Raw genomic sequence first — 27,185 nt, forward strand, 5'->3', positions numbered from 1 at the left:
AGATAAGCCCTGTCCCAAATGGCACACTTCATATGAACTCTCGGTATGTGGACTTAAAATGGCTGCCGCGTGCGCATGTCCGTTAAGTCCATGGTAGGGTGTCCCATTTGTCATTTTAGGTTTCAGAAGGGTGCTCACGAGCCTGCACTGAAGAGAGCTTCGCAGCAGACTTCTTCCTGACATTCAAAGTGACGTTACGCCATGAAAGTGCAGACTCATAGGAAGACCACAAGTGTTTAGGGTGCCATTTGGGACAGGCCCATAATATACTCTGTAAAATCCCTCTGCACTCTGTGGTGTTTAATGGACACTAACAGAGAGATATGATTTACTCTATCTTCTTCTGTTGTCTAATATAAACACCCAGACACAAACACAACTTGTTACGTCCAATAACAATATCAATCTCAAGGCTGATGCCATACAACTGCATCTTAGCAACTAGTGAGTGTTAGAGATGAACCCAGAGTGAATCCATATTAAAGCAAATGTCTTGAAACAAACAAATCAATCTCGTTTACAATATCAAATAATCAAGATTACTGATTAGACATTGTGGATTAAAGATTGAACGATCAAAGAACTGGGAAAATGATATGTAATAATGCAAAGAAATGCTTGTTTGGCATGAAGCATGTTGCATCCCTCATGTCCAACAAGTCATGATAACCAGCTACTAATGCAGAGGAAGGAATTGCATTACAAGCAATTATCTGTGAGCTACTATACACACATTACTTGAAAGTGATCACATTCTTCTCCTATTGTTCCAGTCCATTTTATGCTTCAAAACCAATTCTACTATGAATATAGAGGTTATACGGAGGAATTACAGTCAAATCAGTTTGATCTGGAAGCTATACTCTGGAGAGGAGAGGGGGGAATTATGTAATCATGGAGAATGAGTATTGACTGAAGAGGACAGGCAGAACTGTCTTTAAAAATTATTTTCCATTTTCTTGACTGTGGTTTTAATAACAGTAAAGGAAACTGTGATTAGGTTGATTGCTTTCCATAAAACATCCCAAAATTAGTTAAAAGACCCATGAAAGGTTTGATGAGATAGCGATAATTTACATTTTAGGTGAACTATGAGGGAAGGACCTTTTGATAATATCACTACAGGGAGTTGAGCATGGCCTAGGTTTCCACAAGGAGCCTACATAAATGTGAAGCTCGATTCTCAAACACCAGTCTTCAATTCCAGTCCAGATGTAACAGTTGATCCATGGAGAGCTGAATTCCATCTCTATGAGATGATCAAGACCCTCGTTCTGGAAACCTTGGCCAGACCACTGGAAAAACAAACACAAAACTACCAGCTTCTCCATTGACTCACATCTCCACTGAAGTTTCTAAGAATGCAAGCAATAAAAACAGAAAAAAAGTCTTATACAATATAATCATGGAAAAATGTTTGGTTAGCAACCCATCCAAAAATATGGGAAGAATGCAAGAACTGATCAGAAGAAAGGTAAGACATGCAAACAAACAAAGATTGGGGTGTTTATAGACCTTATTTAACACTATGGAAAGCCGTAACTAGCTACATATCTTCTTATGATCCAGATTAGTCTCAACCCTTCTGGAAAAAGAGACATTTTAGGTGGTCAAGTTGTTTTTCGGGAACACAGTAGATGCTTAGTTACTGGTCAAAGGCAGTCTACATCTTGACCATGATGGTCGACCAAGTCAACCATGGCTAATCAAATATCTAAACCAGCCTGAGCCTGCTAAGAAGAGATTTTGACCACAAACTGGCTGGTGACAGTGATGTCATGAGTACTGAATAATTATTACATTTGAATGTCACATGACTCTTTTACGAAAAAATGCAGAAAAGACACTATGATACTATAAGTCATAGAGATGAACATAGCTGTAGTGTGACTGCAATCTCAGGGTTATACACTTTAAATAAAACAAAGATTACTGGAGTACAAGAAAATACTCTTTCAGTTTTTCTACTTGAAAATGTAAAATTTAATGTCACTTGCAACTTTTGGTGAGATTTACTATTAATTTCTGCGTGATTTTTTTTTTTTTTTTTTTTTTTTCAAACAACCACAGGAAGTTTTTTACATTTTCTAAGGCCCTGTTTAAACCTAGTATTAAAGGGTTAGTTTATCCCAACATTAAATTTCTTTCATTAATTACTCACCCTCATGTCGTTCCAAACCCATAAGACCTTCGTTCATCTTTAGAAGAGTTTTTTTTTTTTTTTATCTCCCATAGAAAGCAATGAAATTCAAGGTCCAGAGAAGTAGTAAAGATATTGTTAAAAGTAGTCGACGTGACAACAGTCGCTCCTCTACAGCTGAGAGTAAATTGTTGAATAAAGTCGTTATTTTTGTTTTATTTTAGTGCACAAAAAGTATTCTCAACGCTTCATAACATTAAGGTTGAACCACTGTAGTCACGTGGACTATTTTAACAATGTCTTTACTACTTTTCTGGACCTTGAATGTGGTAATTTCATTGCTTTCTATGGGAGATAAAAAAAAAACATAAGGGTGAATACTTGTTGACAGAAATTTCATTTTTGGGTGAACTAACCCTTTAAGATGCGTTTTGGTTGATCGGATCACAAGTGGACAACGCTAAATACAGATGTAAACTCGGTCTTAAACAATTTGAGCTTGTCCACTTTTGAAGTGATGAAAACTCATTAAACCTTACTGCTTTCGTAGTGTAGAATGCGGGCATGTGGTCGAATGCGTTCGAACAGCCACAAAAGACCACCTTCTTTCCACCTACTGACTTAATGCATAAACATTATGGGAAGCGCGCTAGCCAGGATTGAAGAAGAAAAAAAAATTACCAAGCAAAATGTTCTCGCACCATTCCTGATTTCCAACACACACTCATCGCATTCAACGTTGTCTTTTGGCTATCAAAGCAGAAACAAAAGCTGATGTTGTCCGTATGCTTTTTCCGTCATCTCCTGGAGCATTCATATGCAAATTGCGCTTATTTTGTACATTAGATCGAAAGATCTGAAAAAAACCCATAAATTTTACCCACCCATAGACCATCCCCTCAAAGAATCAGGACAAAAGTGGTTGAAAGTGGACAAAAGAGAATACCAGATGTAAACAGGTATGTGTCTCCCTTGTCTACTTGTGAGCCGATTGACCAAAATAAACCTTACTACCGGGTGTAAACAGGGCCTAAAAGTCTCTACAATGGTTAAGTGTCATTTACTTTGTCTGTGACTCAGCAAGATGGTGATTAAGGATCTTACATTGTTGCTCTTAAGAAGAAAGTGCGTGTGTGTGTGTGTGTGTGTGAGTAAGAGAGAGAGAGAGAGAGAGAGAGAGAGAGAGAGAGAGAGAACGAATGCAGCTCTTTCTGAAGGGCCATTAGTTTTTGATGTCAGCTAAGTGGGTTGGTTTGATTGGCATGCAGTTTTAGCAATGCTGCTCTTTAAGTGCTGTAGTGAGATGCAATTAATACTGGCTACACAAGTGGTCCAACTGACGGCAACTGTCCGAGGTATTACAATCCAAACACGTAAACTGCTCTCGCTTAATTTCAACAGATGGACTGCCCACCCTCAACTTGACAGACAGGCGGCAGGCGGGGTGTCTATTATCCTGTCTTTAGCCCAGTCACCACCGCAACAATGCTTAACAAGCTTGTCTGCAAGGTTAACGCTTCACCCAATCCTGTCAAGCCGAGACGTTGTAATACATGGCAAGTGGAAAAAGAGCTAATTCCATCCCTTCCATACAGGGTGAGAAAGAGAGAGAGAGACAGAGAAAGAGAGAGAGAAAGATGAGCAAGGGGGAGAAATTAGAACCGCACTGTGATGGGGGACATCATGGCCTAGTCTTGTCAAACAGCATTAAGGCTCAGAGGAAAAGGAAACGCTAGGGGCTGACAGGAAGTAGCATAACCATTACATTAGCATCATTATCACTGGCTGTGCGTATGAGTAACTGTCACAAAGACAACATTAGGGCAAATTTCTTTTCCAAAAATAAAGAAAGAATGAGAGAGAGAGAAAGTAAGGAGTTTTAAGTGACTAATAGGTGCTGCTTAAATTCAAATGGGCCTAGGACAAAATATTTAGATGCCAAGGATCCCCAAATATGCTGACAGTAATGTGAGGGACCACCACATTAGCACAGTAGCTATGTTAATGTCTCCACACATCCTTTGGCTAGCGTTACAGTTAATGATCACACTATTCCGGTCACCAGCTCTGCGCAGCGAGAGAGAGCGGCCGACCGAGGATAGTCTCTTTGGGAGGTCGATGGACGCAACGTGCAAGACCCACAGGACGTTCACGTGTTTCAAGCTCAGTCTGGCTAACATGCTTGTCTCGATAAGACATGCAACTGTAAGTACGGAATAAGTGAAAGTACCTGTGATACTGACGATGCAAAAAAATAAATAAATAAATAAAAATATTGATACCAAATGTGGAATAAAGTAACAGCTCTCATTCAAATAGAGAGAGCTGATACTGACAGAGAGAAACATCACTATGTTTCTATAAACAACTCATTATAATAAAGGCACAGTGAAATGTGACATTTATTAAAATGGGTTTATGTAAAGATTGTATGAAGTTTATTTAAATTAAAAGTTAGATATTTTTAAGCCTATGTTAAAAAATATGGCTTTCAATTATACTGTAATGTAATAAAATAATTAAAATACACAGTTTTGATGTTGTTTCTACATTAATTTGGAAATTTAATGTAGAAATAAGGATCAAAATTTAAAAATTACTTTAATGTAAGGTGTGATAAATCACAATTAATTCGTTTTTTTATCGATTGACAGCACTAATATAATAAAAATTATATAATATAATATAATATAATATAATATAATATAATATAATATAATAATGCAACATAGTTTCATGTCTACTAGGGATGCTACAATTCTCAATATAATATTGAACCGTTCGGTACGACATCCACGGTTCAACACGCACTTTTTTTTCTGGCTGTGCGTTTCATTTTTTAAATTTTTGAATGTCACTTCCACGATTTTCCTCAGGGCACATATTTACATTTGGTGCTGCGCCTTAAGCCACTGTTCCTTACCTAGAGCTGTCAGAATGACTGAGGAGTATGACTTTTTAGTGTCGCTGCTTACAAAAACTTCCCCGGATTACTGTAAATATGTCCATCGCATTGTGAGGCTGTCAGCTGTCACACGTCCAGTAAAATGGAGAAGGGCAATAAACATTTCAAGTTACACCGAAAACTCTGAGGGTGAGTATTACGCTATCGTATACTAGCAAATCTAGCTAATATTGCTGGATAACGCCGATATGATGAGCACTTAAATAGGGTTTAACGTTAAAAGCCATTCACCTCAAGGAAACGGAAATTATTAGTTCACCTCTCGAGTCTTCTAGTCCAAGTTAATCTTGGACCATGTATACAACGCTCCTGCAGACATTCACTCTGATCAAGGCACTGGCCACTCACAGATACTTCAGCCTTCAGGGCTGTGTGTAAATAAGAGGACATACTGATCAGGACAACATCGGCCCTGTGTCCTCTTCGGCAGTGTCACACTGTGTACATTTCTCACACAAACAACTGAACACAGCTCCCAGCGGCAAGGCCAGAGAATGTGTGTTTGTGTCTGGCCAGATGGGCCTCTCAGCATGCCACTGCTGTCACACTCACACACATATTCTAACACAAAAACAACTCTTCAGATTCACACACAAACACTGACTCATAAACAGTCTTGCACACACACACACACACACAGACACACAACCTCCCAGGCAGATGACAACCATGCTAACCTCGTCCGAGCATGGCCCTGTGATTAGTGAATGAACGCATACACCCACATGTGCTCTCCATGGTAGGGCTAAACAACATGGCTATTCTTTTAGTCAATATTCAATGTCAAACAGCCATTGTAACCAATTAAATGTATAATGTAATTAATTATGAACAAGTACTAATATTTTTTAAAAATGTATAAAGTCATGCAATATTTGTGTGGAAACTATGACACATTTCCTCCTATGATTCTTTGATTTTTCTTTTGTATGATTCATTTTCTTTTATATATAGTGCATAGTTTTACCAAAAACAGTGGTTTAAAATAAAAAGTGTTGGAGAATTCATCACATTTTTAACGAATCGCTGAATCAAAAAGTATCAAACTGGTTCACTGAAACAGACAGTCTGAACTAACACCAAATGCTATTGAATGCTATTCATTTCACTAATGAAGTTTAAATCAGAGGCACGACTGAAATAGAGATGGATTGACACAAATCTAATGACACTCTTTAGGAAAGTGTGACCAAATAAGTAACGGTCAAATAATATTGCATTAAAATTGCTGCAATATATCACCCAGCTCAAATCATTTCCTGTCCTCTATCAGCTACTCATATCAATATAATATGTCAATATTTTTAGAATTTGCTAGAGACGTCAGTAACAGCACAACAGAAGATAACTTCATTATCAAATCAAGACCACAAATTAAGACAGCCCCTTTAAACCATACCGTAACCATACATAGTTGTGACAGCTCTCATAATGAATATTTCTAAACATGTCACATTCCTGCAGCCTCTAATTACCACTGTGTTACGAGAGACGCATGTTCATATATCTCTGTCATACATGCCTAAAGGAGCTTGACAAAGAGGTGGATGTAGAGAGTACCGCTGAGTGTTTTCTTTTCCCTGACTGCAGGGTCTTATCAGGAGGAGGTAATACGTCAGGCGTTTGAGTCTGCCGCTGGGTTTGTGTTTATATATGGCTGCTGTTTGTGAATCTGGGATTTACTGCAAACAGAAGAGAGTGCCTAGATACAGTATATTTGTATCAATATTGTGTGCCTTTTGCCCCATGCTGGTGAGCCTTTTAACCCATGTGTAGGATATAAAAGTGCTTTGCTTTTATTTTTAAACAAAGCAAATCACTTTTATGATTTATTTTCACATAAAATATGTTGTTCCATCAATGTTCAATAAAAAAAAAAAAACATTTATTTTTTCTGCACTCATACACTATGGGAGTAGTGAAAAGAACATTTTTCTTAAGGTGTGCCTTAAGCCTCGGTGTACCCTATATACTGTATATATGCACACACTAGACTAGATAGATAGATAGATAGACAGACAGACAGAAAGACTCCAGCATCCCCACAACCTTACATAGAACAAGCAGTTTGTAAAACGGATGGATGGATAATCCTGTTTTCCTGGCCGTATGTGATATGACTGCTCCTCTGGATCCTATCAACCTTCCCCAGGGTCGCCCGCCAGATTCCCCGTTTTTCTAAATCAGTGCTCTTCACACAGGCACTGCAGTGGACAGCTGTTCAGGGCTCAGGAGAGGGCAGCCAAGGGTTCTGAAGCCAAGACTGTGAACAATATTTTGTGTGACAGCAATATAAAGGTGAGTCAGAGCTGTCAACTGAGTCAACTCACCAGGAAACATTGAGACCCATCTGCTGGAACTTCAAACCCACGTATAGACAGACACACACTAACGTACGCACACACACAACTGTGAACAGGCTCTCTCATTTGCACAATCACACAGACAAGCAAAAAATGCAAGATGGGCTCCTCTGGCCTAGAAAAAAAAAAAAAAAACCTAAGAGAAATCAGATTTTAAACTAGAAATCAAAATATAGCAGTATAAAACACACAGGTTTATTTCCACTAAAATATTAATCAGAATAACTGTTTTCAACATTAATTATAATAATAAATGTTTCTTGAGCACCCAATCGGCATACTAGAATGATGGATTCTGAAGGATCATGTGACACTGAAGACTGGAGTAATGCTGCTAAAAGTTCAGCTTTACCATCACAGGAGGAATTTTTTTTAAATGCATTTAAACAGAAAACTGTTATTTCAAATTGTAATAATATTAACATTACTGTTCTTACTGTATGTTTAATGAAATAAATGCAGCCTCAATGAGCATGAACCACTTCTTTCAAAACATGAAGAAATCTCAAACATTTGAATGGTAGTGTACATACATGCATAAGTAGATGCATAAACCAATTATGAAACTGTGGTTAATAAACCACATTGTTTAACAGAATACTAATCTATTGTTTACATATTCATCATCAACTGTTTGCTAGAATCAAGCTGAATGTAGCCATGAAACATGTGTATGTTTGACACGTGCCCTAGAAGACAAACTCACACCTGTGCAGCACAATATACGCAGCTGGGTAGGGAAAAAAAAGGTGAGGGAGAAAGAGGATGAAACAGTGAAGAAAAGGAATTTAATTCCCCGCCATCCAGCGTAACTCAAGTTTATGGCCATTGCCTCAGTGTTTGATAAAAGCTTAAAGTGTCCTAGCCATCACTTCCCTCAGCCTGCTCCATGAGAGATGGATTTGTCTGCTCTTAATTCAGCCATGGGCAGAAATACACATGATGAACGAGAGAGCTGTGCTCTCTTTCTCTCTCTCTCTCTCTAACAAGGACAAATGGTACCTGTACCCTTCCTGTCTACAGCTTCTATCTCTGGGAAAGTGTGTGCATACCTATGTGTTTAAAGGTATATTTCACCCACCAAAAAATAAATTCTGCCATCATTTACTCACCCTCATGTGGTTCCTATGGAAGCTTGTTTCAGCCATTGAATAAAAATCAAAAAAGGTATAATTTTGACTTTTTATCTAGCAATTCTGATTTTTTTCCCCTCAGAATTGTGTGGTATAAACTCGCAATTGCGAGTTATAAACTCAGAACTGTGTGATAGAAACTCGAAATTGCGAGTTATAAAGTCATAATTGTGAGTTTATATCACAATCGCGAGAAAAAAGTCAGAATTGCGAGTTTATATCTTGCAATTGTTTATATTTTTGTTTATAAACACACAATTTTTAGTTTATAACTTGCTAGTTTATAACTTATGCTTTCTTTTCCCAGAAAGAATGTGAAACATATACAGTGCTCAGTGTAAATGAGTACACCCCCTTTGAAAAGTAACATTTTGAACAATATCTCAATGAACACAAAAACAATTTCCAAAATGTTGACAAGGCTAAGTTTAATATAACATCTGTATAACTTATAACATGAAAGTAAGGTTAATAATATAACTTAGAGAACAAAATTTCAGTTTTACTCAAATTAGGGTGATGCAAAAATGAGTACACCCCACAACAAAAACTACTACATCTAGTACTTTGTATGGCCTCCATGATTTTTTATGACAGCACCAAGTCTTCTAGGCATGGAATGAACAAGTTGGCAACATTTTGCAACATCTATCTTTTTCCATTCTTCAAGAATGACCTCTTTTAGAGACTGGATGCTGGATGGAGAGTGATGCTCAACTTTCTCTTCAGAATTCCCCATAGGTGTTCGATTGGGTTCAGATCAGGAGCCATTGAATCACTTTCACCCTGTTCTTCTTCAGAAATCCAACAGTGGCCTTAGATGTGTGTTTAGGATCATTGTCATGTTGGAAAAGTGCACAACGACCAAGGACACGGAGTGATGGTAGCATCTTCTCTTTCAGTATAGAGCAGTACATCTGTGAATTCATGATGCCATCAGTTAAATGCAGCTCCCCGACACCAGCAGCACTCATGCAGCCCCACATAAGCACACTTCCACCACCATGTTTCACTGCAGGCACCATGCATTTTTCATTGTATTCCTCACCTTTGCGACGCCATACAGTTTAGAAGCCATCAGTTCCCAAAAACATTTATCTTGGTCTCATCACTCCGGAGTATAGAGTCCCAGTAGTCTTCATCTTTGTCAGCATGGGCCCTGGGAAACTTCTTTTTTTTTCCCCGGGGCTTTAGGAGAGGCTTCTTTTGTGGACGGCACCCATGCATGCCATTCCTCTGCAGTGTATGCCGTATTGTGTCACGGGAAATACTCACCCCAGTTTGGCTTTCTACTTCTTTAGATAACTGCAGTGAACTTGCATGCCGATTTTCTTCAACCCTTCTCATCAGAAGACGCTCCTGTCGAGGTGTTAACTTCCGTGGATGACCGAGACATCTCTGTGAGATGGTTCTAGTTCCATCTTTTTTAAATGTTTGTATCACTTTTGCTACAGTATTCTGACTGATAAGTAAAGCTTTGCTGATCTTCTTGTAGCCTTCACTTTTCTGGTGTAAAGAAATTATTTTCTTTCTCAGATCTTGTGACATTTCTCTTCCAAGTGGTGCCATTGCTGACAGCATGAAATGGGAAGGGGTTTTAACACCCTTTTATAGTCAACTGTCTGCTGGACACCTGTATAATGAATAATTAGACTCACCTGTGGTTGAATTCTTGTTAAATTAGACATTTGTAGTCTAAAATTTTGCTTTATATTATTAACCTTACTTTCATGTTATAAGTTGTTATCAGTTGTTATATAAAACGTAATCTTGTCAACATTTTGAAAATTGTTTTTGTGTTCATTGAGATATTGTTTAAAATGTTACTTTTCAAAGGGGGTGTACTCATTTACGCTGAGCACCGTATATTGGTTTTATCATTTTCAGTTTTTAAATAGTTTTAAATATAATTTAAATTGATTTTACACACTTAAAGCAATATCATATCGCATATTGAGTATCGCATTATTTAACAAGGTATCGCACATCACATTTTTCTTCAATATCACACAATCCTAGTCAGAACTGTGAGATATAAACTTTAGGTGGCAGAAACATGCTTCCATAGATTCCAAACCCATATATGACTGAGCATTTTAAAGAACATACTAGCCACATCTAATAACAATGAATGGGAAAGCTTCAAAAAGGATTCAAATGCACCATAAAGGTTTCCAAAAACTTGCCCATATGAGTCTCCTGAAGTCATACTGTGGCACTGTGTGAGGAACAGACTGAAACAACTTCAAAAATCAGTGGGTGAACTGTTCCTTTAAGCGTACATGAGTGTGTGTGTGTGTTCAATGTAGTGTGTGTGGACATCTGATTGCTTGCTCTGTAGTGGCAATTCCTCTGTGTAAACATGCCATAAATACTCATTAGTAAAAACAAGAGGATGTCACAAACACACACAAACACAAAGAGCAAGAGAGCAACACCTCGCAGCAACAATAACAAGAGTGACTAATTTAATTAGCACCATAAAACAAGTCCAAAAAAGCCGGAGCCCGTCCGCTTCTCATTCATTCTTAATGACAGAGTTAATCAGCAGTGTCTTTACACATCTAATCTTAGAGGACACAATCTCTATTATTCTCTCTCTCTCTCTCTCTCTCTCTCTCTCTCTCTCCTCTCTCCCCGCTTTGGCACTTTTGTAAATCAGTCCACACTTTTGTCATTGTGTAATGTCTGGAAGATCCAACAAACCACCAGCCTGCCTGTAAAACCTGGTGTCATATTAATTACCTCCGCCGATTAGATCAGTAATAACTCTTACGCTGCTACAGAGACGACTAATGATCATCAACAATTACTTGATTCAAATGAGCTCCGCCTTAATGGAGTCAGATTGGCGCACCTCTTCCGTTGTTCAGTCATTCTCAGTGAAGACAGACTGACATTATACACAGCTTTGAGAAATTAACATGACTGTAGGTTTGCATCATCTCAGTACACAATCTAATCATGATTTAATTATGTAAAGATATTCATAAAAAACACTGAAACAGAGCAGTGACTTATTGAGCTAAACTGTAATTAGGGGAAATACAAAGGGATCACAGACAGAAGCCCATCCAGAAGAGGATTATTATCTTTGACAATTATATATAACTAAAATGAAATCTGAAAATATAAAAATAAAAGTCAATTCAAAATACTACTAACCTATAATAGTATGTAAACACTGCACCAGAGTTATGGGTAACAATAAGATAATCTAGACTGGTTTCTTATCATGATAAAACCATTATGCATCTCTGTCTGACACCAATTTTACTCCAACCAAATGCTGAAGCTCATGCACTTGTGGGAAATCATAGATCAATCCTTTCAAGCCTTTAAACTCAAGGCCTAGCAACAAAATTGATCAAATACATCAATGCTCCCAGTTCCTGTTTGAAAAGATAACATTCATGACTTCTGGACACATAGTGAGATAAAGTTAGACTCACAGGTCGGTGTTTCTTCTGCAGGTGTTTCTTCTTCTTGCTGTGTGTATGGGCCAGGCGAGGGTTGTTCTCCTGGTCTGAGTGGTGGTGCTGGTGGTTGTTGTGGTTGAGTCGGTTCTTGTGTAGGTCCAAGCTCAGTCCATTTGGCACTCGGCCAGGCTTCTTCTTGCGTAGCGGTCCTGCCTGGTTCTGCCTCCGCTCGTGAGGCTTCAGGGTCATGTCCTTCTGACAGAAAAAAAAATATGAGATATGAGTATAAAGCAATTTTTGGATTAAACATTTTTGACCCATTATAGGAGACATGCAATCAAAATTGAATCTTTTTCCCTTTTATAATACATCTTATGGTGCACAATTCATCAGTTTTTTGGCCTTCAAAATCAGGAGTGCCATTCATTCCCATTATAAAGCTTGTAAGAGTCTGGATATTTTTTAAAGGTGCCATTGTGCCAGGTGCCAAGATGTAATATAAGTCTAAGGTGTCCCCTGAATGTGTCTGTGAAGTTTCAGCTCAAAATACCCCATAGATTTTTTATAATTAATTTTTTTAACTGCCTATTTTGGGGCATAATTAGAAATGCGCCGATTCAGGCTGCAGCCCCTTTAATTGCTCACGCTCTGCGCCCCCTCCCGAGCTCTCGACTCTATCATTGCATAAACAAAGTTCACACAGCTAATATAACCCTCAAAATGGATCTTTACAAAGATCATGTGAGTATTGTATTTATTTGGATGTTTACATTTGATTCTGAATGAGTTTGAGGCTATGCTCCGTGGCTAACGGCTAATGCTACACTGTTGGAGAGATTTATAAAGAATGAAGTTGTGTTTATGCATTATACAGACTGCAAGTGTTTAAAAATGAAAATAACAACGGCTCTTGTCTCCGTGAATACAGTAAGAAACGATGGTAACTTTAACCACATTTAACAGTACATTAGCAACATGTTAACGAAACATTTTGAAAGACAGTTTACAAATATCACTAAAAATATCATGTTATCATGGATCATGTCAGTTATTATTGCTCCATCTGCCATTTTTCGCTATTGTTCTTGCTTGCTTACCTAGTCTGATGATTCAGCTGTGCACAGATCCAGACATTAATACTGGCTGCCCTTGTCTAATGCCTTGAACATGGGCTGGCATATGCAAATATTGGGGCGTACATATTAATGAGCCCGACTGTTACATAACAGTCGGTGTTATGTTGAGATTCGCCTGTTCTTCAGAGGTCTTTTAAACAAATGAGATTTATATAAGAAGGAGGAAACAATGGAGTTTGAGACTCACTGTATGTCATTTCCATGTACTGAACTCTTGTTATTTAACTATGCCAAGGTAAATTCAATTTTTAATTCGATGGCACCTTTAATATAACACTGACTGTGTTCGTCTGAAAGAAGATAGTCATATACACCAAGGATGGTTTGAGGGTGAGTAAATCATGGGAGGACACATTACATTGATCAAAAGCAACAGTAAAGATATTAATAATGTTACAAAAGATTTCTATTTCAAATAAATGCTGTTCTTTTGAATTTCTATTTATCAAAGAATTCTGGGGGGGGGGGAGGGGTTTTCAAAAAAATTAAGCAGCACAACCTTTTCTTGAAATGTTTCTTGATCAGCAAAACAGAATATTAGAATGATTTCTGAAGGATCATGTGACACTAAAGAAGTAATGCTTGCTGAAAATTCAGCATAAATATTCAAATAGAAAACAATTTCAATAGAAATAATATTTAACAATATTACTGTTTTTACTGTATTTTTGATCAAATAAATTCCTTGGTGAGCATAAAAGACTTCTTTCAAAAAACATTTAAAAATGTGTATATTCTGTTTCACTCTGAAATATGTAACATTATGGAACTGAGTGTGATGTAAATGAGATGCAAATGCTGTTTCATGTCTTTCAGGACCATTAATAAACAGCATGAAGACCATTCATGCTATAGACTGGATATATTGTTTGTGCTAAAAGACATTACACAACATAAGCAGTGCACGCTCCAGTAGGCGTATGCTTGTCTTCCTCCAGCAAACATTGTTCTGCCAAGCTGCTAAATAAAATAATCTTTACCCCACAGAAAAACAAGCGTTCTGAAAAAAGGAGTCTGAAGATCAGCAAAGGAAGCAGAGGCGCAGCGCTCCGGTCTGACACAGAACTTTCTCATCCACTGAGGACTCTAGACAGGAAGATCAATATTCAATATGACAAAGCAGGGGAGCTGTGTATCGCCACATATCTCTGCTTACAGAACGAATCAATTACATTATTATACTCCAGCTACGGAGAGATAGATACTTCCCGTGCTGAAAACAGTACACTAAAGGAAGGAAAAATGAGACATTCGATACAGTTCAGAGTAGGAACGCCTACTAGGAACAGCACAGTGACTTGGCAACTTGTAGCGATTTTATTTTTTACAGTGTATAATAATAATTTACAAAATTGCTGTTTTACTCTATTTTTTATTAAATAATTTCAGCATTGGTCAGCACAAGGGACTTTTCAAAAACATATTTACTGATTCCCAAACTTCTGAACAGAAGTAATGCGCTTTCATACGTCATAAGGAGGGATTGCAAAACTATTTTAATTACACATTCTTTCGAAATCGCAATGGCAAAATACAAAATGCATTACAATCTTTGTCCAAAAAAATGACAAAAGGGTACAGACCAGTTAAAAAAGGATGGGCAGCAGAGTGCTGTTTTTAATGTAAAAATAATGATCATATGCCTCTCCACAGGGCCAAAGTTTTCATATCTTACTTCAGAGATGTAGAAAACTGTTCTTTTCATTTCATTTTCAAGAGCTTCGCTTTTTTTATAAAATGACAGCTCCTTTAACGCTCTTCATTTTAAGCTCTGATGCAAACTGTATGTACTATAGAAACCTTCTACTGTGCAAGTGTGTGTGTGTGTGTGTGTTTGTGTGTGTGTGTGTGTGTGTTTTTGAGCAGATACATCATCAGAACTCATCCGCCTGCGGGGCTGATCCATCATGTTAAACTTATGTACTAAATCAGATTACATGCTTCAGAGACATTACATGTTTAATAGCCTTGTTCATGTACTTGAAGTCAGAGGCATCAAAAGAACTCTTGGCTGAGCAGACGGAGCATGTCAGGACTGCAAGATACAACAGGCTGATAACCAGCCATCAACTCTTCAGCTCTGATAGAGCACTCTGGGTATTTGTGCTCAGGGACAACCTCTATTCATTCCATATCTCTCTAGTCAGCGATCAGAATCATTCAGACTCAAAAAAAAAAAAAAAAATTCAAGCTGGGCTTGATTCATTTCCGCTGCTTGAGAGGAGAAGGCTCTTCTTAAACGACATCTAGACGAGACTAAGACTGTGTTCAGACATACTTATCTTTGAAAGGAAGGAAGTAGAATTTGGGTATTGGAAATTCAAATGAACAGATGATTTGACAAAACTTGCAGTGTATATCCCACAATGCATTTGACCACTTTTAATGTGATAAATGACTTAAACTGCATTAGAAATATGACAAAATTAACAATAATGAGAACATTTTATTTTAATATATAATTTGAAAATACACACACCATATATGACACCAAATTATTATACAAATAACTGAATATTTATTTCTAAAATTGATGGCATTTGTAATGGGAAAACTCTAGTCCTATCAATTAAACATGCAATTTAAAGTTGGCATGAAATGAAAGTTGTGAGCGGCTTTTCAAAAAAAAAAAAAAAAAAAAAGTATGGCGAGACTTGATTTTGTCCATCGGGAATTGATTGGATCATTGTGGTTTGCAAGTGGGAGGGGAAATTATTTTGTGGGAGGGGAAATTATTTTATAAATTATCTATATTCCTTTAAAAAAATAATAATTGTCTGTTTTGATTTCATGGTGACTTTAACAGGGTCATGTGACAACAATGTAGCATAATACAATTTGAAACTAGGGCTGCACGATATTAGAAAAACTGAAATTGCGATATTTTGTTTTTCTGCGATATATACTACAATATGAAAATTTCACCAAATGACTTGAATAGCTCTATATGGAAAGAATTAATCATTCTATAATGATTGGTGTGATTTTGTAGGGGAGTGAATCTGCATAGAAAATAATAAACAAGCATAGATAAATACAAAAGATAAAAATGAAATATGTTTTTCAGGTAAGTCTAATAGCATTCAGGAAAAGAAATTGAATAATCAAATGTAAATTAACACTGCACAGCCTTCCCTGTATAAATTAAATATAATTAATCTGTGTTAAAACTACAAAAAGGCGATTTTCTCTTTGTATTTTGTTGTTTGATTAAAATTAATGAGACAGCAGCAGGTTTATTAGCTTGCTGTCACTTTAAGACCGAATGCACAGATCCATTAATAAGCATCTGTTTTAGTTGTTTATGTTTACTTAAGACATAAGAGACTGTGTTTACAAGCATAATCGACGAGATTTTGCGTGTATGTGTCCTTTAAAGCACAAATAGACATGAAAGAGAACAGAACTCGGCTCTATATGGGCACAGAAAACAGTGTGCAAGGTCCGAATTGAGTTCTCTTTCGCATCTTCAAGCACTTGAATGGTTTAAAATCACTTGAATGTTTAAACTAATAGGACCTAAAACACGTGCAAATGATCAACTTTCACTCTATGATGGATCAGCTAAGATCCCTATACTTTACATCGCACATCCTGCTATGTGACTATCGCGGATGTGCACATCGCAATATCTATGTTAAAACGATACATTGTGCAGCCCTATCTGAAACCATTATAATGGCATACAGTTTAAAGTGATTTTTAAAAAATAGTATGCAGTAGACAGTATATTCTGAACAGTAGTATCTATCCCTTGAGTATCTAAGTCAATAATGTAGATTATCCTTCTTTTATTTTTTTCAAAATACATCAGATTTTAATCAAAAGTGCCATAAAAGCATACAGTAAGCAATGCTGTATGAAGGGAGACTTTAGAGAAAGGTGGAATCTAAGGCGTTCTGGAAACTGGCTGGAATGACAGAAAAGTGCAAGAGATTATTGAGGATATGGAAACTGAGTTTGTCAAGTATACTGAGCGTGAACCTGAATGGCTTTTCCACAGCAATCACTTCCATGATCACTAGTGCTCGAGTATGTGCTGAACTAGCGCCAAGGTAGGGTCTGGGACACATAATTCAACGGATGGGCCTAATTTTGTGGGCTTTTTTTCTGCGGGAACAACAACGATCTTTTGACAACATGGCAAACTTCATTAATCCATCTGTAAGCACATCTGGCCCTAAAATGCATCTTTCAGTGTGAATTAAGTATAACAACATGTGATGCTCTAAAGCTGGCAGAGGAAACACTAGAAGTTCACTCTGGGAAAACATATGATGATATATTTGATTGGGTTTGCTCATCTATACTTGTCTGGTCTATCCTTGGAAAAACATCAAGACCTACTTTTTTGGTAATAATATCTATTCTAGAAGTCTATGTCTTTCAGTGCATTTTAGTTCAAACTTTCTTCCTTTGCCTGTAGTATTCTTATTGTATAGCACATGCTAATAAAATGTTTGTCATTCTAATTTCTAACATTCAGAACAAGTGCAAAAAAAGCTTAAAATAAAGAGAAAATCTTTTTTTTTTAATTCTGCTTTATGTTAAGACAAAGAGTGTCTTCAATTTCAAAGAAAAACTGTTTTCATTTTGTTGTTTTGTTTGTATACTTTTTTGCCATTTCCCAGGAGATTTAGTGAGGTAAACTCTGGATACAAGAACAGCCCTGCATCTACCCACAAATACACAACACACAAGCTCCCTAGAGTTCACTTTGCTGTCTTGCTTTCTAGAAGTTCTTCTTTTGCTGTGGGGACTTAAAAACACTTCCGTACTCTCTATCTCACACAACATCACTCACAGGCAACAGCTTTCAAGTGCAAAGTAGGTTTTTACAGTCTACACAGGTTTTATCTTTCATCTGCTTCACCACGAAAATGTAATGATGTCTGAACAGAAAGAAAGACACATTCAGACAACAGACAGATAGACATCCAAATGCACAGATGTGCCTTCTCAGATTTATGAGGCAAGTGGATTCTGAATGCAACTTTTTTGAATGCAAAAATAAAACGAAAGTCAAATTGATCCAAATTCCATCACATAAGTCATACATTAGTTAATGCCTATTCATACGGTCGTCTGTACGGATTACTTTTTTAATGGATGGATGCATTATCTTTGGATTCAAAACGCAGCCCTCCATTCACAACCATTATAAACCTTGGAGGACTAAGGATATTTTTAAATATATCTCTGATTGTGTTCATTTGAAAGAAGATCGTCATATACACCTAGGATGGCTTGAGGGTGAGTAAATCATGGGATAATTTTCATTTTTTGGGTGAAATATCCCTTTAACAAATGAGACCTTACTGTAAAGTGTAAAATAGACATCAATGACGCTCTTCACCAGGCGCTTACACAGATACACACAGGAGCGTTTGAAAGCAGGCGTTCTGAAAGGACCGGTCCGCTGAAGGCGCCTGCTTTCAAATGCTCCTGCTTTCAAACCGCTTTCAAATTCAAACACTTTCGTGTGCTTTAAAATGCTCCCATGCGCTGATCATTGTAGCCAATCACAGACAAATCTGATGAGCGCATGAAATCAATGGCAAATCAGAGGTGTTTACAAATCCACTCAAAAGCATCACATTTTTAAAATTTCAGTACCAACTTGGTATCGAAGTCGGTACTTTTGACAACACTACGCCCTTTAAAGGCTTGGGCTGGCCCTGGTTACCAGTATATGTTGTCATTAGTTAATGCATTATGGACAAACAATATTCTATTAGGCTATTGTAATGAATACATAATTAATGTTAACATAGCAGGGCTCGACAAGGACTGCCCGATGGCCCGGGGCCAGTGTGAACGACGCTCGGGACAGTAGACTGAACGGTCACTTGCCCGATCGGGCCAGTGCTGTAGTGTGTGCGTTATATATCGTCTATGATATTGTAGTTGTTGATTTAACGACCTGATATTATCGAGTATGTCCCTTACTTTACAAAAAACAAACAAAAACACACCCATTGAGTGCAAGCATGCACTACGTGACGTAGTCTAGTCGGTTAGACTAGTGCGCGTGCATATTTAGAGTGCACGCTTTCACTGTGTGATTTAGTCTATTAAAATGCCCTTAGAAAACCCCAGAATTCAAGATAAGGGGCAAAAATGGCCCTGTATTTATTTAATATTTATATAATTCAATATAGTTAACCCATATTACACAAAGAGCGCCATTTTTCTCCAAATATTACCATGATTACAAATGTGATATTGATTTGATTCAGCGTACAGTTTAATGAACAAGAACTTCATATCAAGTGACTAACTTTTTAGTCACTAAATCGTCTGTTTCGCTGTATTTCGCCAACGAAAATAGTTCCAAAGTCCACAGAATTGTTTTGCGTCTTTGAGCAACACTTCCTGAATGAATCAGCCGCTTGAATGAATCGGTTGAATCTCAATGATTCGCTCATTAACAGTGATTTGCTGCCACCTACTGGTGAGTTTAATTTCACATTTAAAATGTCTTCATATAATTTCAAATAACAGTATTTAATGTTTTATATTTTCAACATTTCAAAACATTATTATTTATGCATCTGTAACTGCTCTTGACTGATATGCTTTCATAAAGTTTAATCTATAGTTATATAGCTAAACATTAGATTACAATTTCTGTACCTGAAAACCCGATCGGGCCAGTAGAAAAAATCCTTAGCGTTGAGCCCTGCATAGGTAAATAATCTAAAAAAATTAGAATTTAATAATCATTATCATATAGAACATCATTTATATAATGAACTACTAAAAGGCTAGGAATGCCAAAGGCAACACAAAACAGTATGCGACAGACTATCTGTTCAATAACGTGCTGATTCTCAAACCGTGCTAATAATCTAGCGTACTTTTTCCCCTGCACTGCGCTGCTAAAACCTCCTCCTGATTCATTAGTGACACATACGAGGGATGTGCACACTATCCTACAGATGCAGGGGATGCTGACGAGGCAACCAGGAAAACTCCCACTCCCTTTACCCAGCAGTAAATGAGAGAGACAGAAAGAGAACAGCATGGGAGACCTGCACTTCGATCCCATTCCGTGATTACACCCCTGTTCTACAGCAGAGCCACTCCAGGGATCAGTTCCCCCGCCAAGCGTACCTACACAGGCTTTTGTGAGATGGAGAGAGAGATTCTGTCCATGGCCTCTCTGTTTTATTAGTCTTATCTGTGGCCCTGAGGGAAGATATTACTTCTTTAGCAAAAAAACAAAAAAAAAAAAAAAAAAAGCACTAAGAGGAAAGCACATAAACGGTTGCTTTGAGAAGCTGCAAGAAGCAATAGGCGTTTGTGACCAAGCAAGCACTGATTTAGAAAACATAACACAGCAATTTAGTTCCCTTCCAAAGATGGATGGAGGGGGTGAAGTAAATGAAATGAGAGGGGAGAGGGACCTGGGCCCTCCACATGAGTGAGTAAACACCGTACGTTCATCTGTCTTCCCACTGAGTCTCTACACTGCAAAAACATGCTTTATTATACGTTTTTGTTAAATTCTTCAGAAAAATAAATTAATATTATGGTGTAAATTGTGCAATATAGGAATAAGACTTAGGAACAAGACTCTTGAATTAAAGATGCAGTAAGCAATTTTTGAAAAACGCTGTTGAAAGTGAATCGGACCGAGCACCACAACAAACTTTTGACCAATTAGCAGTAGGGGGCGTGTCAACTCATGATGGGAGAGGAGAGAGAGTGAGCTGTGCAAGAGGGAGATTTGAAGAAAGACTTAAGAAAGAGAGAAGACATTACAAAAGGGAAAAGCTCAGAAGAATATCACTGGAAAAATGATGGCTATGATCAGGCAAGAACTTTATATATTAGAAAAGCTTTCCATTGCTTGAGAGACCTAAGCGGGAAGGCCTGAAAAGGGATGCAGAGGTTGCTTTGTTTCTGCTCCATATGTGATTAACATTGGTTTTGAGTGTCAGGTCCGGAGCTGGTGTGCTGCTGCCAACTAACAATGAATATATTCTTGTGTACTGTTTGTTGATTTTTTTGTGCTTCCTTGTCGTCCGTTCGTCATCTTCGCTTTATTTTTTGCAAAGCATTATTTTGCTTCGCTTCTGCTATAATAAAAGAGACAGTCTTGCATTGTGTGTTTGTGCATTTTGGTGGAAGAGCAATGAAGAGAGGGGTGTGTTTGTTTGATTTGATTTGTTTGATTTTGAGAAATTGCATACTGCATATTTAAGTGTATTATTAACTCCATCAAGAAACTTGTTTTAACTTTAATAAATTCTGTTAGATTTACGCTTAAAATAAGAAAGAAAAGACATTCTCTGAAAAGAACTTCTATTATTTAAAGCAAATTTGCTTAAATTTAAGTTTTAATGATGTTTATACATGTACACTGGAAAATAAGATAGAAATCAAAGAATCCTGAAAAATGCATCACAGTGTCCACAAAAATAAGAAGCAGATTTTCAACATTGATAATAATAAGAAATAAAAAATTTCTTGAGCACCAAATCAGCATTTTAGAATGATTTCTGAGCCGGCGTTGTGATGTAGCACATTAAAGCGCTGAACGTAAACAGCATAGGAGAATGACAGGGGCGAGATGAATTTGTTGATTAAAGTTGTTATTTTTATTTTGTTTTTGTGCACAAAAAGTATTCTCATCGCTTCATAGCATTAAGGTTGAACCACTGTAGTCACGTGGACTATTTTAACAATGTCTTTACTAATTTTCTGGACCTTGAATGACGGTAATTATGTTGCTTTCTATGGGGGATAAACAAACCTCTTGGATTTTATAAAAAATATCTTAATTTGTGTTCCGAAGACGAACAAAGGTCTTACGGATGTGGAACGACATGAGGGCGAGTACTTAATGACAGAAATATCATTTTTGGATGAACTAACCCTTTAAGCCACTCAAGGCTATGCATTACATTGATTTTATCATGGGCTCTGGTGACTTGTTGCTTTAGTAACAGCAGGGGAGGAAGAAGCCATCAGGTTAAAAGACATCAACTCTATTACAACAAAGGTCAACCACCCTCCACCATCCGGCACTCATCAAAGAGAATATTTCATTAGCTCAACTCAATAAGCAATTCGAAGAGCGATAAGAGCCGGTTTAAAGATGTATCTAATTAAAGGCCAGGCCTATCTAAGAGCGTGAATCCTTAGAGGGAAGGGGAAATAAAGACCCCATACGGACCGAAGAGGTCATGCATGGACGGCATGAAAGGCAAACATCTTGTTCTGAAATCAATCAGCATGACAGGAAGGGAGAGGGGCTTGTGCTTTGAAGCCCTCTGCCTACTTCCTCCCAAGTAATGGAGCTCAATCGCTGACAGATGGAAGGAGCGGCGGGGGGAAGCGAGGGAACGCATAAACGAATGAACGAATGAAGCAGTCTGTGTCCGTGGGGGGGGAAGTAGGTCATTCACGCTTGGGCAGTTTGTACAGATTCACTGTAACAAAGCCGTTCCTGTAATAGCAGAGATCTGGGCTGAACAGTATTTTCTTCACATTCTAGAACATTTTAGAAATAGCTACTTCTTTTTTTTTTTTTATTTCAGGGGCCGTACTACAGAAACATCCTAACCCAGAATCATCTCATCATATCTGTTTAGTAACCTCTGTGATCTTAAACATCTGTGATCTTAACTTAAAATGCCCCAATTGGGCTATTTTAAAGGCTCCTAATTTAGTCTTTGAGGTCTCCTGCAATAGTTTTACATGTATCCAAGGCCAAAAAAAACACGTGTTTCTCATAATATACTTTTCAGCATCACCTCTTTTCTCACAGTGTCTTAAAGGTGCCGAAGAACATGTTTTCAAAAGATGTAATATAAGTCTTAAGCAATGTTCCCTCTAATTTTTTTTCTCGCTGAGCAAAACTTTTCTCTGTTGAGCGCACATTTTGGCCACCTGAGCAAAAACATACTTTATATCAGACCTGTACAACGAACGTAAACACACACAAAAAAAATGGTTTTATCATGCAACTGTAACATTTAACTTTAATGTGCCGTTTCTATTTTATTTGACCCTTGATGTAACTTATGATTTATTAAATAATATGTTTGAAAACAAGCAGTTCAGTCACTAAATTAAGCACATTTTAGGTTACTTGAGATTTTTTCACATTGCTGTATTAACTGTACCAGTCTTTACCAAGAAATTCTATTAAAAAATAATTTCTGTCCTCCTGCAGGACAGTTCAATTCTTTATAATAATATAATATGAGCAGTTACAATGATGGTTTGGGACAACCATAATGTGTTTTTGTACAGTCAATTATTAGCAACAGACAGTGTTAAACCATCAAAATTACATGTTTATTGCTTATGAATTTCTCAGATTTTATATACCAGGAGGTTAAGATTTTTTGTGGCAAGGAGCCCTAAACAATCCCCTTGTGAGATCAATTTTTTATTAGGCTTACATTATAATATATTAAATATAATATAATATTTAAGTATTTAAACTGATATACAGTATTATATCAGTTTAATGCTTCCATTTGTTTTAATATATTATACAGTGAAAACAAACTGAAGCATTTAAACTGATAGCTAAATATTTTTAAGAAAAGTGAAGGTTAACTCGGTTTATAGTTATCTAAACATCCCTGAAACCCACAGCACCACCACACACAATAATCTATTTAAACTGAGGTATATCACTGATGTATTTTGAGTTTGATCTCTGTGGTGGGAGTGTGACTGTAAATGTCTCAGAGTTTTGTTAGCATTCTGTGCCCATCATCCGTTATTTCCGCCACTTTTCATTAAACATGGCGTTTTATTTCACATTTCTTTTCGTTTCGCGTTGCCTCTCGTATTGAGGTATTTAGTCCGCAAACATTACAATTTTCTTACCGCGACTGATTTGGCTCAGGGCCAGCCAGCTCTCACGCGCTCAATCGTTCTCTTTCTATGGAACCTGTAAACCGCATTCACCAGTTCTAACTCTATAGCGATAATAACTCTATAGCGGTTGTCCAGAGCACTGCAATTATTTCTCAGTTAAACTACTACAATCATTTTCATGCCTGTTCTCTGCACGGCAATTATTTCTTCTGCGCGGCCGCGCACGCGCGCAGCTTAGAGGGAACATTGGTCTTAAGTGTCCCCTGAATGTGTCTGTGAAGTTTCAGCTCAAAATACCCCATAGTTTTTTTTTAATTAATTTTTTTAACTGCCTATCATTATAAATGTGCCGATTCAGGGTACGCGGCCCCTTTAAATCTCGTGCTCCACGCCCAAAGAGCTCGCGCTTGCCTTAAACACCATAAACAAAGTTCACACAGCTAATATAACCCTCAAAATGGATCTTTACAAAGTGTTCGTCATGCAACATGTCTAATCGCGTAAGTATAGTATTTATTTGGATGTTTACATTTGATTCTGAATGAGTTTGATAGTGCTCCGTGGCTAAAGCTAACATTACACACTGTTGGAGAGATTTATAAAGAATGAAGTTGTGTTTATGCATTATACAGACTGCAAGTGTTTAAAAAATGAAAATAACGACGGCTCTTGTCTCCGTGAATACAGTTAGAAACGATGGTAACTTTAACCACATTTAACAGTACATTAGCAACATGCTAATGAAACATTTAGAAAGACAATTTTCAAACATCACTAAAAATATCATGATATCAATGATCATGTCAGTTATCATTGCTCCATCTGCCATTTTTCGCTATTGTCCTTGCTTGCTTACCTAGTCTGTTGATTCAGCTGTGCACAGATCCAGACGTTAATACTGGCTGCCCTTGTGTAATGCTTCGATCATGGGCTGGCATATGCAAATATTGGGGGCATACACCCCGAATGTTGAGATTCGCCTGTTCCTCGGAGGTCGTTTAAACAAATGAGATTTATATAAGGAGGAAACAATGGAGTTTGAGACGCACTGTATGTCATTTCCATGTACTGAACTCTTGTTATTCAACTATGCCGAGGTAAATTCAATTTCTGAATCTAGGGCACCTTTAAACAGTTCGATCAAGAATTCTCTGCTCTGATTGGGCAGATGGCCCAGTCTGTTGTGATTGGTCTACCACTTATAGCGCATGGCAGAAACGAAATGTCCATTACCATATCTGAATCTCAGCTCCAGAAGCTTCCTCAGCACTTTATACACAGTAATATTAACAGTAACGATGGCGTTGGTTATACCGTGTCAATTCAAACCCGAGTCCTCATCCTTTACAAGTATATGCAAAGTGGATTCGCATTCACAGTGCAGAAAATGCCATCTTCTCAACATGTCGACAACAGGCCTCAGCTATTACTACAGTGTTTAAGAGGGGGTCAAATTAGACATTGTTTGCAGGTAGCCAATGAAGACAACAGGCTGGCATTATTCAAATTTGTTACAAACCTACAAAGGTTCGTGCAGGAAATAAGACTGGAATTACTGACAACTGTTTCATTAAGTTCACTTCTTTATTTGGCAGACAATAACTCCATTTATCATGCACTTTGGTCTTTGAAACTTTGCAGATTTTTTACATTCACAAACAGCTATATCACACATTATATGAAAGGTAATATCTGAAAAAGCATAATAGGGGCACTTTAAAGGGATAGTTTATGAAAATTCTGTCATCATTTACTCTCCTTCAAGTTGTTCCAAACCTGCATACATTTCTTTGTTCTGCAGTACACAAAGGAAGTTTAATACTTAGGGGATAGTACACCCAAAAATGAAAATTCTGTCATTTACTCACACTAATGTTTTTGCAAACATGTATGACTTTCTTCTGTAGAACAAAAAAGAATAGTTTTAAAAATGTCTCAGTGCTTTAAATCAGTACTATACTGTAGCAGATGATTCTAAAACTAAACAACAAGCAGACTGGAGTTTGTTGATCGTGGTTGTTTAGTGTACTAAATGATTAGCAAAGTGTTCTGCTGTGGTTCTAAGCAATACGATCACACCGCAAAATAAGAAGCATCAAAGAGCAACTCAAGAGCACATCAAAGGCCGCACAACAGGTTGCTTCATGATAGTTGCCTTTTATGTTATGAGAGGGCAAATTCTTTTAATTAAATTCACGTGAAACAAAAGAATCAATTGGTTAGAGAGCAACGTCTGGATTTAGCCCAGGCAATTAACATGATTATAATAGTCATTTAATTCCACGGGATAAAACACTTTTCCAACAGCTGGCTTCATCCAGTTTTTCAACATCAGAATGAAAAATAAGGGAAAACTCAAAAAGGGCTCTGGGGGTAATTATTAAAAATGTAATAGCTTTATAACTGATGAGTACAAAATGATATGAATAATTATTCACAGCTTTCATGTTTGATCCCCAACCTATGCTAGGCACTGCAGTGAGTTCACATAAGGCCTATTCAAGTGTTTTACTGCCTTTAAATCACAAAGCTTCACATAAAACGGTTATGTTAAGTTAAATTTAGTTAAATAGGTCAAAAGAAAGTCCACACTATCACAGTCAATTCTGATACCAAATGCATTATAACAGCAATAAAGCCACGCAGTGTGCTTTCAAACAGCCATGATATATATCAATATAGTGACATGGCTTCAGATACACTAGACTACACTGCCATTCAAAAGTTTGGGGTGAGTCTCTTATGCTCACTATGGCTACATTTATTTGATCAAAAAATACAGTAAAAACTAATATTGTGAACGATTATTACAATTTAAAATAATGGTTTTCAATTTTAATATATTTTAAAATGTAAATCATTACTGTGATGGCAAATATTAATTTTTAGCAGTCATTACTCCAGTCGCATGACCCTTCAAAAATTATTCTAATGTGCTGATCTGGTGCTCTGGCACACAATTTTTGTGAAAACACCTTGATCTCCTTTTTCAGTATTCTTTGATATTTTATAAAACATTCAAAAGAACAGCATTTATTTGAAAAATATGGATACTTCCTGAATAAAAGTATTAGCTTCTTTAAAAAAAAAAAAAAATCATTAAATATTACTGACACCAAAAAATGTCTCCAGGTTACATTGTTATGCCTGTAGATGGCAACAACTGCATGTTGCATAATTTAAT

At 37.1% G+C, this 27,185-nt stretch overlaps 1 protein-coding gene across 8 annotated transcripts in view; it reads right to left on the bottom strand.

Moving 5' to 3' along the window:
• auts2a (activator of transcription and developmental regulator AUTS2 a) overlaps nt 1-27,185 on the bottom strand; it is a 394,051-nt gene that overhangs the window by 279,844 nt on the left and 87,022 nt on the right. For 7 of the 8 annotated variants that reach the window (XM_048179601.1, XM_048179629.1, XM_048179608.1 and 4 more), the window contains exon 3: nt 12,054-12,275. In XM_048179601.1, coding sequence (XP_048035558.1) covers nt 12,054-12,275 — 222 coding nt within the window. The remainder of the gene's footprint in view (nt 1-12,053; nt 12,276-27,185) is intronic. The other variant, XM_048179615.1, reaches the window with a different exon arrangement.

The sequence above is a fragment of the Megalobrama amblycephala genome, linkage group LG2, assembly GCF_018812025.1.
Source record: "Megalobrama amblycephala isolate DHTTF-2021 linkage group LG2, ASM1881202v1, whole genome shotgun sequence".
Taxonomy (NCBI): Eukaryota; Metazoa; Chordata; class Actinopteri; order Cypriniformes; family Xenocyprididae; genus Megalobrama; species Megalobrama amblycephala.